General features: G+C 48.2%; 1 protein-coding gene and 1 pseudogene across 6 annotated transcripts; both read right to left on the minus strand.

The window, feature by feature from the left end:
• Nucleotides 1–5184: 5184 nt before the first annotated feature.
• Nucleotides 5185–16058, minus strand: POP7 (POP7 homolog, ribonuclease P/MRP subunit). Of its 5 annotated transcripts, none has more exons than XM_082361335.1 (2): nucleotides 15788–16058; nucleotides 5185–5870 (listed from the first exon to the last, which is right to left on the minus strand). In XM_082361335.1, exon 2 carries the CDS (start codon nucleotides 5858–5860, stop codon nucleotides 5438–5440), a length of 423 nt encoding a protein of 140 aa, XP_082217461.1. In that variant the 5' UTR covers nucleotides 5861–5870; nucleotides 15788–16058; the 3' UTR covers nucleotides 5185–5437. The 5 variants fall into 5 exon arrangements, with proteins under 5 accessions (XP_082217461.1, XP_082217462.1, XP_082217460.1 ...); XM_082361336.1 differs by lacking the exon at nucleotides 15788–16058 and adding an exon at nucleotides 6670–6750; XM_082361334.1 differs by lacking the exon at nucleotides 15788–16058 and adding an exon at nucleotides 6121–6377.
• On the minus strand, nucleotides 10358–12115 carry LOC309613858 (small ribosomal subunit protein uS2-like; annotated as a pseudogene). The gene is made up of 2 exons (XR_014249791.1): nucleotides 12078–12115; nucleotides 10358–11520 (listed from the first exon to the last, which is right to left on the minus strand). The product of XR_014249791.1 is annotated as a small ribosomal subunit protein uS2-like (transcript).
• Nucleotides 16059–16145: the final 87 nt, after the last annotated feature.

Genomic DNA, 16145 nt, shown 5'->3' on the forward strand with positions numbered 1-16145 from the left:
CTTTATGTCTGAGCCTGGGGATGGTAAAAAACTATAGTAATCGCTTGCCAGGGCTGTCGTGTGATTATGTAATGCCCGGCACGGGGTAATCAATAAATGCTAGCTGTTATCACGGCGCCCTCTGCTTTACTGTGGCTGCTATTTGTCCTCGCTTTGGAGGCCTGGAGACCAAATCTCCAGCATATTCGTCAGCCCTCCTCCGGCGTCCTCCACTGTTCCCTCTGGGGAGCTGGGCATGGGTTCATGACACCTTATCTCTGGTGTTGTACCTTTACCAAGCAACTCACTGGTAAAGGTCATGGGGATAGTGGGGTGTGGATGGAGGTACCTCGGGGTGTACACATCCACTGCTCTTTGGAGAAATTTGCCACTGAACAAAACTGAGTGAAATGGCATCACTGTGGGAGTTGGGGGATGGCAGGGGTTAAGACACAGATATCAAGACAAGTCTCACACTTAGTTTATTCAAAGCCTGGGGCCAAACAGGGGTTTCTTGTCCCATTAACATGGGTCTCCTCCCAAGGGAGGCCCGGAGAAGTCCCAAGGACCTTGGACTGAATGAGGCCTGAAGCATTACCAGGCCAGCTTCCTTGGTTACTTGTCTCTTGCCTCTCCTCCAGTGCTTGAGTCCTTGAAGGAGGGTGCCCAAAGCACCAAGACCTCCACCTTGGGATCCAGAAACACTTCCCCAGATTAGGTTTCTATGAAGTGTCAGCCCCATCTTAGGATCTCTTGCTCACAAGTATGGCTGAATATTCCCAAGCTCCTTCCCATGGCACCCTTCCTTTATCAGAAGACAGAGCTGCTAAGTTGGTCAGAGTAGCTTTCCTGTCCAAGCAAAAATAAAACTAGAAAATCGTAACTTAAAGCACTACTGGCGATATCAACGGGAGTAATGTTTTTCTCCCATGTAAGATCTTTGCAGGGGTGCAGTCGTGAACACAAAAGTTTCATTTTGTTAACATGGGGCTTAAGAATTTTGCATGAACTCTTTTTTTTTTTAATTTTATTTATTTAATTTTATTTATTTTATTTTTGGCTGTGTTGGGCCTTCGTTGCTGTGCGTGGGCTTTTCTCTGGTTGCGGCGAGTGGGTGGCTCCTCTTCACAGCGGTGCGCGGGCTTCTCATTGCAGTGGCTTCTCTTGTTGAGGAGTATGGGCTCCAGGCACGCGGGCTTCAGTAGTTGTGGCACGCGGGCTCAGTAGTTGTGGCTTGTGGGCTCTAGAGCGCAGGCTCAGTAGTTGTGGCGCACGGGCTTAGTTGCTCCGCGGCATGTGGGATCTTCCCGGACCAGGGCTCAAACTTGAGTCCCCTGCATTGGCAGGCGGGTTCTTAACCACTGTGCCACCAGGGAAGCCCTGTATGAACTCTTTAGGCTCTTCCTACTTGGAGGAACATAGGCCAAGATCTACTCAAGGTAATTTATAGAAGTCTTAGACATACTCTTAAACCTCCAAGTTTAGCAAATATTTTCCCAAATTGTTCATGGTTCACTGATAACCAATGAGTTACGAGAACCTATTGCTTAAAAGAGGCATCCTCCGATCTGTATATAAGCAAGACCTTCTGTTCATGTCTTATTTCATCAACCAGCAAATAATTTTAGTACTTTTAGGAAAGTATATTTTTCTTGCAGCAAACAAGATTCATAAACTCTGAGCTGGAAGGGACCTAGGACATCCCATGAAGGTGAACTTCCACCCTCTGCTTGCACACTTCCAGTGAAAGATATTTGGTGTTTCTAAGGGAGCAGAGACTTGTTATAGGGTAGCCAATAACAAGCTCTCCTCCTGTGTATGCATGTATCCCTCCATTCATTTGTCAGATATTTATTAGTTACTGGATTGCGCAATGGAATCGCTTCTTCTCCTTGAAATTATCTCATCAGTTTGATAAGGAACTCCCCTGATCACCCCACCTAGGGAACAGACCAAAGGAACAGGCTTTGTAAAAAAAAAAAAATAACGTTTTCTTATCACAAAAACAATACAGGATCATTGACCAACTAGAAAATATGGCTAAACCAAAACACATCAATTAAAAAGCACCCATAATGTCATTAGGAAGATGGAGTCATAAGTGGTCATTTTCACAGACTTCTCTCTTGGTGGGATAACATTTGCCTCACCCCCAAATCTGTGTAGCGGGGTATCCCTTCCCTAAGGAACTACATTTGACACATGCCTCTAGTCCAACTTCCCCATAGGCTCCAGGGTTTGTTCCCCCAACTCCTGACCAAGCACTGGAAACTCACCTAGAAGGATCACCCGCCCATCCAAACCAGTTCATGTGTTCTGAGGGCCTCCCTTCTTCCCTGCCACGCGTGCCACAAAAGTAAAAGCCGACAGGACTAATAACCCAGCCTTGTAAACCAAACACACACAAATCACCTTCCTTCCCCTCTCCCCATCCCCATGAAGAGGCTCAAACCATTCCTTAGCAAAATGGCTCAAGCTAACAACAGTAGCCCTTACTATTTTTTGAGCCCTTACTAATGCTAGGAAAACTCCAAGCACTATGTAAATGATTTGTCTTTTTAAATCTATCTGTCCTTTTTCCTATTAGTTTTTAGAGAACCAGGAGTTTATACCTCTCCAGGCAGACCTGGCGCCTAACACAGATTCCATACAACCAGTGGCTGCTCAATAATACTGCGGATGATGAGAAAAGGTCTACACTCACCTTCAAGACAAGCGTTTCAAATCTGGCCTCTGGGGATCTGTTTTTGAAGTAGGAGGTCATATCGCACGCTTTGTGGGCTCCATAGTGGTTGAGCAAAAGGAAGGGAGGGAAACTGCACCTGGACACCCCTTCTACCCCCATCACCTCCCAAGCTGTGATGGAAGACACTTCAGAGAACCAAAGAGGGAGGGAAGCAGAGGCCGGCACTGGCCTCCCTGCGGAAGGAATGCAGAGCTCCCTGCCCCGTCCACCACGCATGGGCTCCAACAGATGCAGGAGCTTTCCCCACGCCCCCTACCTGCCCTCACACCCCTTCTTCCTTCGGTGGCAATGACTAGGGGCTGTTTCTGCAGACCTGCCACTGAGGGAAGCCCCACTGGCAAGCAGTGAGAGAACTCGGAGTAGAAACAACAAACAAATAAGCTGGGAGATGTAGCTGCCAAAACAAACCAAATGCAAAAAGGCTGCTGCCACCACCTCGGCTGGGCCCAGGCCAGGAGCAGAGAGCGGAGCACATACGTGCAGGGACACACATAGTTCCCTCCAGCTCCCTGCCGGCTCCCCACTCCATTACTGGGGGCTCCTGGACAAGGGAGTCTTGCAGTCAAGGCTGATAGGGAAGGACTTTGCTGGCGGCGCAGTGGTTAAGAATCCGGCTGCCAATGCAGGGGACACGGGTTTGAGCCCTGGTCCGGGAAGATCCCACATGCTGCAGAGCAACTAAGCCCGTGTACCACAACTACTGAGCCTGTGCTCTTAAGCAGGCACCCCACAACTAGTGAGCCCGCGAGCCACAACTACTGAAGCTCCCGCGCCTAGAGCCCGTGCTCCACAACAAGAGAAGCCACCACAATGAGAAGCCGGCGCACCGCAAAGAGTAATCCCCGCTCGCCGCAACTAGAGAAAGCCCACGCACAGTGGGCCAAAAATAAATTAATTAAAAGAAAAAAAAGGCTGATAGGGAAATTGGGGTGGGGGGGAATAAGGGGTACCTGATAGAAACGTCTCCAGCCTTGTCTCCCTCAAATCTCCCCAGTGCTTTCTACTTTCTTAGCTGCCCGAGTAACCCTCCAGTCCCAGAACACACCCTGCTTGTTCGTGAATCCCCTTTGTGCATGCTGATCCCTCTGTCTGATATGCCCTCTCCCCTCTCTTCTGCCTGGCAAGCTCCTATTCATCCTTCAAAACCCAGGTCAAAAGGTGAAACCATCTGAGACCTCACCAGGAAGTTAGCCATTTCCTTCTCCACACTTCTGTATCGTGGCTATTCTTACTTCTTACATAACACATCTTACTCATTTCACAAAAAATTGGTATATCCACCTTCCCAACTAAGTGGTGAACTCCTTGAAGGCAGACGCCATTTTATACCCATCTTTGTATCCCCAGGGCCCAGCCCAGGCCTTGGCTCACAGTAGGCACTCAGCATGTGTTTAGTTGTTAGAATGAAGCACTAGTCCTTCTGTAAGGAGTTCACTTTCCTGAGTGGCTGGCAGTCACTTCCGCAGCATGAATCCCTCATCAACAGGAATACTCAAGCCAGAGGGAGAGGTTTTGTTAAACGAGAAGGCTAATTTTCAGAACCCCAAACCAAACTGCCTTCAAGCAAACTAGAACCAAATTCTGTTACTAACCTTTAGATCAAAGGCTTTCAAACTCCTGTGATCTTGCCCAACAGTAAAATTGACGCCCAACAGTAAAACTGATGTCATAACTAGCACATATGTGTCTATATACACATCTATAGCTGAAACAGTGTCAACAAAATATTACCATTGAAGTTGTACTTTTTTTTTTACTTGCTTTTTAAAAGGCTTTGACCCAGCAAATTGATTTCAAGACCCACATACGGGTCACCACCCACTTTGATAAAAATCGCTTTAGGTGACTTGTTTGATAGACATGAAAAATCAGATCCTCCTACAAATATCCAAACAAAAAAGTACTTATGACCTGTGTGCCCAGTAATTCAAAGGGAAGGCTACCCTTTCCTGTTTAGAACAGCCCAGCCACAAGGGTCTGAAGGGCTCTGGACCATAGCTGTTTAGAACAATTTGGGCCCCTCAGGACCAGGAATCAAATGAAGCAGTGTCTCAGTCTCTACCACAGGCTGATACAAAGGAGGCCCCCATCTTTGTTTGCTTTCTTCATCCTTAAACCCTCACCCTTCCTTTGCCTGGGAACCGCCAGCAGAGAACCTGATGCTTTCCTAGCATACAACTACACCCCAGCTGCACTCCAGCGGGTGAGAGTATATACTTTATCTGCCCTGCCTTCTTCTGTGAGGATGAAATATTTTAAAGCAAACATTGGAATTGTCAGGCTTCTGCACTGTACTAAAGTTTTAGGTTGCAGTATCCGTAGTACAATTTATGCTCTTTCTGTGACGGCAGGAAACACTGGGGTTCCCCTCCTGTACCTAAAGCCTTGTAAAGTTCTTTCCTACTCTCCTTTCCAGAATTTACACAGGGGAGAGGCAGTGCAGCGGGGTGGCCGGGCACCAACACAACTTGATACTTTTTATTGTATAGGACAATGGTTACAGACTGCAAAGATTCAGGAGGCCCCACTGCTTGGGCCCAACAAAAGACAATATTCGCCCTCTCAATTCAGAGTCCTCTGGGCTGCGAGGGGACAGGCTTTTCCCTATATGGCTCTGGTAGAAGGTCCATGACAGTACTCAGTACAAGAAGAGCCACATCTGAGCCTAGCTGTACGGGGGTGGGTGGATAAGCTGGGCCAGCCTCATCTCAATCACTTGGGTGTGACCCTGAAGACACGGATGTGGATGGCCGAGTTGTTGCGGATCCGGGTCAGCGGCTCTCGCGTATCAATCTCCGGTTCCAGTTCATCGACAAGCTCCACGGTGGAGGTACTGGCAGCCACCTGCAAGGACCCGAAGCTGCCAGCCTGCAGCTGTAGGGCAATGTTGATGGCGCGGTTGATGGCCAGGCCCAAGCCGTGGATGTAGATCTCATTGCATGCGTTCTGACCCCGAGCCCCTCCATCCAGCAGTTTCTGGCAGCGGGCCAGCTGGGCCTTAAAGTCAGTCTTCATGTTGACATAAATGTCATTGGGCCTCCGGGGCAGGCGATGGGGGAGCCGCTTCCGCAGGGTGTACTCCACCGGGTCCAGCTCAGCCTCGACGGCTCCGCGGGGCTCTCGGTTTTCGGCCATGCTGTTTGCCCTGGCACGAGGAAGAGACGAGATCAGCCAGGGGTGACGAGCGACCAACGCTTCCTTTCCCACCCCGTTTCCTGCCCAAAGGGTGAAGCCGGGAGAAGGCGCACTCGACGCCCGTATTCCCTTCCACTCTCAGTCCCCTTCTACTGACCTCAAGCTCCCGCATCTCCCCCACCCCCAGTTCCTACTCATTCATCACATCGCCCCCAACCTCCAGGCCCCTCCACCGCCCCCTTTCCCCAGCTCTTCCGCGCCTACTCTCTCCGGTCCACAGTGCTCTCCACGCGCCGCGGCCCGCTCCCCTGCCAGGGCACTCAAGCGTTGCGCCGACCGGCCGGAATAGAGGGCGCTGCCCGCGACCCGCAGGCCCCAAGAAGGCAAGAGAAGGAAAAGTGAACGCCGCCGGAACGCTCGAGCGCTAGAACACACCCGGCGCCAGGCTCCTGAAAAGGGTGCCGAGTACGCACGCGCGCTCATCCCCTGCAGCCAAGCCAGCGGGATCCACGAATCGCCTTCCTGGCCTCCGTTCTCCCGCCCCTTTCCTGAGAGCTCGCAAAACCGCGCGATGTGTTTGAGTAACGCGAGGCTTCCGGGGGTGATGGGATCTACCACGTGTACGCCTCCCAGGCGGGGCGCAGAGGCGGGAGGCGTGTACCAAGTCGGAGCTGGGGAGGATCTGGGAAGGGGAGGTCAGCTTTCCTGGGCCAATCCGAGTCCCCGGTTCGCGGAGGTGTCCCGAAGGGGAGAAGGGAGGAGAGGAGGCTATTGTAGGGGCGTGGAGGATTTGGGGGTAAGGGTCTTACAAAGATAGCAGGGAGGGCGGCGAGTTCCATAGAACGTGATCGCGAAGGGGTCTGAAGTCAAGTCTGCACTCTCGCGTCCATCGCAGTTCCTCGGGTCAGAGGAGGTGTGGCAGAGTTGGCAGAACTGACCTCCCGCCCAAGGTTCCTGTTGCCCAAAGACCGAGGGCGGGTAACGAGTGGCGAGGCCCGGCCCTTGGCGGAGGACAGCTCTCCGGGACTCCTCTTCAGTTCACGGGGACCCGTCCTTCTTCCCTGCGTCTGGCAGGGCTGACCTCCCAGGCCAGCCCCTGGGGACGCGAGCTATGAGCCGCAGGCCCAGCCTTCACAGCTCCCCTGGGGCCCCCTGACCCACTCGCACCCCTCCACCACCCCCACCCGCCACCAGCTCTTCGGTCACTGCCCGCCACCTGGGAGTATGGACGTGCGCCCCCTGGCGGGAAAGTGCAGGGCAACACCTGGGGGTTGGTGGCTCCCCAAAGCCAGTGGGAAGGGGTTTTCTGCCCAGATTGGTTTAGCTTCTGTAGAGTTCCATTTGAAAATGAGTTAGACCTGCAGTGAGGACCTCAACTACTCTCCGCTTGAGTTCCCTCATCACTCAAATGGGGATGAGAATTCCTGTCTTGCTACTGAGTTGCAAAACCCAATATAACCTTACAAACTGTAAGCCTACACGTGAGTTGGATTTTTTTTTTTTTAATTAAAAAAAAATTTATTTATTTGGCCGTGCTGGGTCTTAGTTGTGACATGCGGGCTCTTAGTTGCAGCATGTGGGATCTAGTTCCCTGACAGGGGATGGAACCCGGGACCCTTGCATTGGGAGCGCAGAGTCTTAACCCCTGGACCACCAGGGAAGTCCCTGAGCTGGCATTTTTAAGCACACCGCCCCTCCCACCCACCCCCACTAGACCTCTCTCTAGTTGCCTGGGGTAGAGTCTGACCCCATTTGACTGGAGGTTGGAAAGAGGCCAGGCTCCTGAGAACTTCTCTCCCAGCACCATTTAAATCCTGTGGTTCTTTTAGGTTCAGATTCTTACAAGTTTGGGGGGTTATTTGGGGTTGAAGAGGAAATGCTGGCTACAACCTTACTCCATCTCAGAAGTGACATCTGAACAGAGTTTTGATGGACAAACAGGAATTCTTCAGGGAAGCAAGGAGTATTCTGGAAACACGGAACAGTATTTTTAAAAGAATGGGAGCATAACCTAAGCTTCCACCTCAAGGAACTAGAAAAAGTAAAGCCAAAGGGAGAAGATGGGAGGAAATAATAAAGAGCAAATATCAATGAAACTGAACACAGAAGAACAATAAAGAAACTCAAACCAGAAGCTGGTTCTTTGAAAAAGTCAATAAAATTGACCTCTAGCAAGACTGACAAAAAAGAGAGAACAAGAAAAAGAAGACGCAAATTATGATTATCAGAAATGAAAGAGGGGGGGCTTCCCTGGTGGCACAGTGGTTGAGAATCTGCCTGCCAATGCAGGGGACACGGGTTCGAGCCCTGGTCTGGGAAGGTCCCACATGCCACGGAGCGGCTGGGCCCGTGAGCCACAACTACTGAGCCTGCGCGTCTGGAGCCTGCGCTCCGCAGCGAGAGAGGCCGCGATAGTGAGAGGCCCGCGCACCGCGATGAAGAGTGGCCCCTGCTTGCCACAACTAGAGAAAGCCCTCGCACAGAAACGAAGACCCAACAGAGCCATAAATAAATAAAAATAAATAAATAAATAAAAATTAAAAAAAAAAAATTCATACTGGCTTTAAAAAAAAAAAAAAAGAAATGAAAGAGGGGATAGCACTAAAGATCCCATAAACATTAAATTATACTTGGAGAACAATACAAACAACTCTACACACATAAATTCTACAGCTTAGATAAAATGGACCAGCTCCTAGAAAACAAACTACCAAACTAACCCAAGATGAAATAGATCATCTGAATAACTCTGTAACTATTAAGGTAATTAAATTCATAGTTAAAAAAAAAAAACTTTAGAAAAAGAAATATCTAGGCCCACACAGTTTTCCTGGTGAATTCTACCAAAAAAAAAAAAAAAAGGAAGTAACACAAATTCTACACAATCTCTTCCAGAAAACAGAAGAGGAAGGTACATTTCCTAATTAATTTTATGAGGCCAAAACCAGACAAAGATCATACAAAAGAAGAAAAATCACAGATGGATACCTCTCATGAACAACACAAAAATCTTCAACAAAATGTTAGCAAACTGAATCCAGCAGTATATAAAAAGAGTGATATACCAGAACCAAGTAGAGTTTATTCCAAAGATGCAGGACTGGTTCAGTATAAGAAAACAAATCAGTATTACCTACCATATTAACAAGTTAAAGAAAAAAACACATATGATCATGTCAATTGATACAGAAAAACCACTTAACATAATTTAGTACCCATTTATGATAAGAGCTCTTAGTAAAAAGAGAATGGAAGGAACTTCCTCAACCTGGTAAAGAGCATCTACAAAAAACTACAGCTTCCCATCATACTTAATAGTGTAAGACTGGACACCTTTCTCTTAAAATCAAGAACAAGGGAAGGATGTCGTCTCTCACCACTCTCATTGTTGGAAGTCCCAGCCAGTGCAATAAGGCAAAGAAAAGATTGTAAAGGAAGAAAAAAAAACTGTCTCTATTTGCAGATGACATGATTGTATATACATTAAAAGTCCCAAGGAATCTACAAAAAAACATATAATTAATAAATTAGCTTATTAGCAAGTTTGCAGGATACAAGATTAACATACAAAAATCAATTGTAGGGCTTCCCTGGTGGCGCAGTGGTTAAGAATCCGCCTGCCGGGCTTCCCTGGTGGCGCAGTGGTTGAGAATCTGCCTGCTAATGCAGGGGACATGGGTTCGAGCCCTGGTCTGGGAGGATCCCACATGCCGTGGAGCGACTAGGCCCATGAGCCACAACTACTGAGCCTGCGCTCCGCAACAAGAGAGGCCACGATAGTGAGGGGCCCGCGCACCGCGATGAAGAGTGGCCCCCGCTTGCCACAACTAGAGAAAGCCCTTGCACAGAAACGAAGACCCAACACAGCCAAAAATAAATAAATAAATAAATAAATTTAAAAAAAAAAAAGAATCCGCCTGCCAATGCAGGGGACAAGGGTTCAAGCCCTGGTCCGGAAAGATCCCACATGCCACGGAGCAACTAAGGCCGTGCGCCACAACTATTGAGCCTGCGCTCTAGAGCCCACGAGCCACAACTACTGAGGCCTGCATGCCTAGAGCCTGTGCTCCACAACGAGAAGCCACCGCAGTGAGAAGCCACACAGTGCAACGAAGAGTAGCCCCCGCTCGCCGCAACTAGAGAAAGCCCGTGCGCAGCAACGAAGACCCAAGGCAGCCAAAAAAAAAAAAAAGTTAAAAAAAAAATCAATTGTATTTCTATATAATGGCAATAAACAACTGGAAACCAAAATTTAAAATCATTTACAATCACTCCAGAGAGAGAGGGGAAGGGGGAGGAGGAAAGGAGGGGGAGCGAAAAATATTTAAGTATAAATGTAACAAAACGTACAAACTCTGCTTAAGACTACAAAATGCTAATCAAAGATCTAAATTAATGGAGAGATACACCGTGTCCACGTATTGGAATATTCAACGTAGTATAGATGTCAATTCTCTCCAAATTTAATGCAATTCCTATGAAAATCCCAGCAAGAAGTTTTGTAGATGTAAATAAGTTTATTGTAAAGTTTATATGGCAAGGCAAGAGAAGTTAAAGCAATTTTGAAAAACAAAAAGTTGGAATCACACCACCTGATTTTAAGACTTACTATGTAAACACAATATCAAGACACTGTGATATCTGCCAAGGGACAGACACAATCATCAATAAAATGGAATAGAGAACCTAGAAATAGATTCACACAAGTACAGCCAGCTGATTTTTTTTTTTTTTTAAGAAACGGTTTATTTTCCGTCAACCTATTTCCATTTTAAGAGTCTGTGGAAGAACTGCTTAAGACCACTGGGTGCTTGTTCCTACCCACTCAGCGGCCTGAGCAGACCAGTGTTCAGTGGCAGGCTGAGCGCTCCAGTCAGTGGGGAACTGCTGAATAGGCACAGAGGGCACCTGCACTCCTTCAGACCAGTCCACCGCCTCCTGCTGAGTAGCAGTGAACTCAGGAGCTGGAGCGATCCATTCATCCTGAAATTCCTCCTTGGTCACAGCCTTCTCAGCTGCTGCCTGCTCGTCCTTTTCAATTTCTTCAGGATCTCTGTAGAAGTAGAGATGAGGCATGACCTCCCATGGGTGTTCACGGGAGATGGTGCCACGCATGCGCAGAACTTCCCGGGCAAGCATCCACCACATCAGACCCACTGAGTGAGCTCCCTTGTTGTTGCATGGGATGGCAATGTCCACATTATCGCAGAGGAGAGTCTGCGTTACACAGAGCAGTGGTAGACAGGTTAACATAAGAGGCCTCTGGGAGAGGCAGGTGGTCAGCCCTGGGATCAGCAGCCGCCGGAAGTCCTGGCTCCCGGAAGGCTGCCTGGATCTGGTTAGTGAAGGTTCCAGGGGTGAAGCGGCCAGCAATAGGAGTGGCTCCAGTGGCAGCGGCAAACTTCAGCCCAGCTCGCTGGCCAGTATTCCTGGAGGATATGATACTGACATCAGCTGGGTTTTCAATGGCAACAGTGGCATGAGCTGCCAACAGAAGCTTCCCCCAAGTTCTCTTCAGATTTATGATGTAGATGTCATCACTTTTCCTTTTGTAGGTGTACTGTTCCATTTGGAAGTCAGGGTTGGTGCCACCTAAGCGGGTTCCTACTGCAAGGAATTTGAGGACATCCTCCTCCTTCATTTGCAGGACATCAAGGGCTCTGGAAATTGTGAAAGTTTCCCTTTAAGTTACGATGGGAATCCAGAACAACGCCGTATGGACCCCTGTCTGGCTGGTGCGGAAAAGTCAGCCAGCTGATTTTTGGCAAAGGTGCAAAAGCAGCTGAATGGGGAAAGAATGAGTCTTTTCAGCAAGTGGTGCTAAAACAACCGAATAAATAGGCAAAGAACTGAACCTCAGCCCTATGCAAAAAACACAAAATGGATGGTAGATCTAAACATAAAATGGAAAATTATAAAACTTTCAGAAGAAATATAGGAAAAAAAGTCTTCATGACATAGGGTCAGGTAAAGAGTTCTTAGATACAACTCCAAAGGCACGATCCATTAAAGAAAAGAATTGGGGACTTCCCTGGTGGCGCAGTGGTTGGGAGTCCAACTGCTAGTGCAGAGGACACGGGTTCGAGCCCTGGTCCAGGAGGATCCCGCATGCCGTGGAGCAGCTGAGCCCGTGAGCCACAACTACTGAGCCTGCGCTCTAGAGCCTGTGAGCCACAGCTGCTGAGCCCACGTGCCACAACTACTGGGGCCCGCGTACCTGGAGCCCGTGCTCCACAGCATGAGAGGCCACTGCAATGAGAGGCTCGCGCACTGCAGCGAAGAGTGGCCCCTGTTCGCCACAACTGGAGAAAGCCCATGCACAGCAACGAAGACCCAACACAGCCATAAATAAATAAATAAATAAATGTGAAAAGTAATGTATGCTTTAAAAAAAAAAAAAGAGAAAAAAATTGATAAGTTGTATTTCATCAAAATTAAAAACTTTTACTCTGTGAAAGACCACCCAGCCACAGACTGGGAGAAAATACCTGCAAATCACATATCCAACAATGCACTTGTATCCAGAATAGATAAAGAACTCTAAATTCAAGCGTTAGAAAATAACTCAATTACGGACTTCCCTGGTGGTCCAGAGGCTAAGACTCCGTGCTCCCAATGCAGTGGGCCCGGGTTCCATCCCTGGTCAGGGAACTAGATCCCACATGCTGCAACTAAGAGTTCGCATGCTGCAACTAAAAGATCCCGCATGCCACAACGAAGATCCCGAGTGCTGCAACTAAGACCCGGCGCAGCCAAAAAAGACCAAAAACAAACAAAAACAATTAGAAAATGGGCAAAAGTCTTGAACAGAGGGTTCTTTAGCAAAGAGGGTATAAGGATGACAAATAGGCACATAAGATGTTCAACACAGCCATTATGGAAATGCAATTAAAACCATGATGAGATGCCACTACCCACCTATTAGAATGTGTAAAATTAAAAATTTTGACAATACTAAGTGTTTAGGAGAATGCAGAGAAATTGGATCTCTCATACACTGTGGAAATGTTCAATGGTCCAGCCACTCTGGAAAATAGTTTGGCAGTTTCTTCTAAAATTAAACACACACTCACCATATGACCCAGCAAGAGCACACATGGGAATTTACAAACTCGTACACAAATGTCCATAGCAGTTTTTGTAATAGCAGTGTTTGTAATAGCCCCAGACAGGAAACAACCCATGTGTCTTTCAATGGGTGACTGGTTACATCACCCATTGAAAGTGTGGTACATCCATACCATGGAATACTACTCAGCAATAAAAGTTGGATCAAGGAGACCCATTAGGCTGCTGGAAGACTAGATACATCCTAGAACAATACTGTGCTGAGCAGCTCAGAGTTTACTGTGGAAGGCAAACAAGATGAGCAAGGCAGTGTGACCACTGTTCAGCATGGAGCATGTATAGGGTTCGGTGGACCCTCAAGGAGGTACAGCCAATATGACCTTGGGGGGATGCAAAGTTTTCCAAAGGAAGCAATGGCTAAGGTGAGGCAGTAATGTCTAGCAGTCGGGCTCAGATCCTGTGCAGTCCCTCCTGTTACAATGGAGAGGTCCGGAAGGTCTGAGCCCTGGGAGATAGGGAAGTAGGAGGGAACCAGCAAAGGATTCAGAAGGAGCAGCTGATGAGCTAGGAGGAAAACCAAGGGATATGGTGATCTGGAGGCCAGGTGAAGAAAGCATTTCTTGGAAGAGGTAGTGACCAGCTGTGTCATATGCTGCTGATAGGCCACATAAGATAACAAACCAGTGGATTTAGCAATGTGGTGATTTTGCATTGGTGACTTGACAAGCATTTACACTTGACTGACCAATGAACTTAGCTCATGGAGGAAAGTAACTCTGAATGCAATAAATTAATTGTAAGGCCCATTCTGTCTGATAATTAACAATAAGCACAGTTTATGAGCTATCACTCCATTACTCAGGCTGTGTGTCTTTTCATGATATTTAAAATGTTTTCCAAACTTTGACATACAGATAAATATAAAGGTTCGCAATTTAGGTGGGTGAAGCCAGGCATTGTAATACCCTGATTTGACACTAAGATGGTCCTTACCATTTTGCATTTCATCGAAGGAAAACACTGCAGGGGAATCTGCCATTAGAAAAAAAGGCAGAGTTTGGCTGTTTACTCTTACTTGAGACTTCCCTTTCATCTCGATAAATCATCTAACCACATCAATTTGTTTAGTTCAAAAGCTTCCAAATTTGAAATAACACAGACCAAGACATTTTACAGCATAGTCTTGAATAAACCTGAATAAACAAAAATATCTTAGGTCCAAGTGATTTCTTCATTCAAATTTTTTTCTTTAATTTTGTACGGGAGATTCACAGTTCTGATTTGTTTCCTTTCTCAAAGAGGGTGCTTATACAATTCAATTTCCACAGTGTCATCAGCAGCAAACGCATTCTCACTTTACGGCTGGGGGAGATTACTTGGCCAGGATCACAAGCTGGTATACAGGAAACCCGGGGTGATCGATCAATCACTCCAATCTCCTACCTTGGAGTCCAGCGTGCTCTCCCTGACGCAAAGCATCTGGTAGGTAGGTAGGTAGGTACTACTGTCCAATCAAAAACATTTTCATGATAGCATTCGAAGCCCTCAACTTAAGTTTCACTTCACGTCTCATCCAACTAGCAATCCAGGTCCTCTTCTCCCATCAGCCTGGCTTGTCACTATTCTAAAGCTGATACTCACTTTTCTTAAATCTACCCAAATCCTGCCCTTCCTTCCTGCTCAGCACAGGCCACCACTGTCCCTGACTGCTTCCCCTTCACAGGGATTTCCCCTTTTCCCCTGTACCATTTCTCCACCATAATTTACAATCTCACATTTGCTAATTAATAATTAAAACAGGCTAAAAGGCTAAGACCTTATTCAGAGGGTAGGACACAATCTAGGAAAGCGGAGGGAAAAAAAGCTTTGGAGTAAGAAAAAACAGCTGTCATAAACTTGAGAACTTTGTTCTAGGAGAAGAACCTGATTGGAGATTGGATTCTGTTGATACATTTTCATACAGTTAACAATGTGAATACTGTGGACCCAGAAGGCCCTACTAGCTAACATTTGTGGAGTGCCTGCCCTATACCAAGCACTGTGTTAAGTGCTTTACCATGCAATCCAGATACTCAGAGATGAGTAAAGTTGCCCAAGACCACGGTCAGTATGGGATGGAACCAGCACACAAGCCCTCGCTTTAAACAATTGCATTTTCCAGCCTGTGAACAAGCAGCTTCACTGACTACACTGAGGCAGGAATCCTGACTGCAAGAAAGACAAGGGAACTGAAAAAAGCAGACACGAAACCTGGGGTGTGCTCCGTGCAAGAACAAAGGGCCTTCCTGGTAGCTCCGGAGGTCGGCGCTCCGTTTTGGCGAAACACAGAGGACTCAAGTTCCAAGTCTGAATTTACCCTTCCCTGTCCTGAGGATTTTATTGTTTTTGGTAACGGCTGTTTTAGGAAGCTGGGAAGTAGAGTATACATTCTGGCGTAACTTCCAAAGAAAACGGTGAAAACACACACAGGACTTTTTCATCCTAAAAAGTTCAGGGAATCGGAAAAGTCATTCTGGAAAACCTTTTTAAACAAAGGCGGTGTCAATCTACTTCTCACATTTGCATAGTAGTTTCTCTCTTTTCGAAGCCTTTCACACTCACCTATTTTAATTCTTTCAGCACTCCGGGAGTGAAATGGGGGCCAGGGATGGGGCGGAGCAGAGCATCAATACCTTACTATAAAACAGAAACTGAGGCCCGACGGCGTCAACTCCTTCGCCCCCGAGGTCTAGGGGGCTAGTCGGTGGCGGAGCCAGATAGAAACTCCAGGTCTCACCAGCCAGTGCTGCCTCGGACTGTTTCTAAACCATTAGGTTCCTCGTTTATTTCATATACCCCGGGGATGTCTGATGAACACACCTCTGGGTTGTACGTGGTCTCCTTCAATCCAGGCGGGCTTCCCGGAGGAAGCCGACCGTCCGGGAGGCGGGCGATGCCGCTAGCGGCGGCCTTCGTCGCGATGGTCGCGCATCACGTGCGGGGGGGCAGCCGGGGAGCACCCTGGGGACACCCTCACCACCCCCCCGGCCCGCAGCAGGCTGTGTCACGTGAGGCACCGGGCTCCCGGGTCACGTGCCGGGGGGGGGGGTCGGGGGCGACGGGCATCCGGGCCGCGCCCGCCGGGCACGCTAGGAGCGCGCTTGGCCTTGCGGGTCGGAGCGGGCCGGAGCAGCAGAGGGGGGCAGTGGCGGTGGCGGCGGCCGCGGCGGGGGCGGAG

Source organism: Balaenoptera borealis (assembly GCF_965194805.1).
Source record: "Balaenoptera borealis genome assembly, chromosome: 16".
Classification (NCBI taxonomy): Eukaryota; Metazoa; Chordata; class Mammalia; order Artiodactyla; family Balaenopteridae; genus Balaenoptera; species Balaenoptera borealis.

Excerpts from the sequence above, each read along its gene's own strand:
- POP7 (XM_082361335.1), bottom strand. The coding sequence starts at position 5,860 with ATGGCCGAAAACCGAGAGCCCCGCGGAGCCGTCGAGGCTGAGCTGGAC.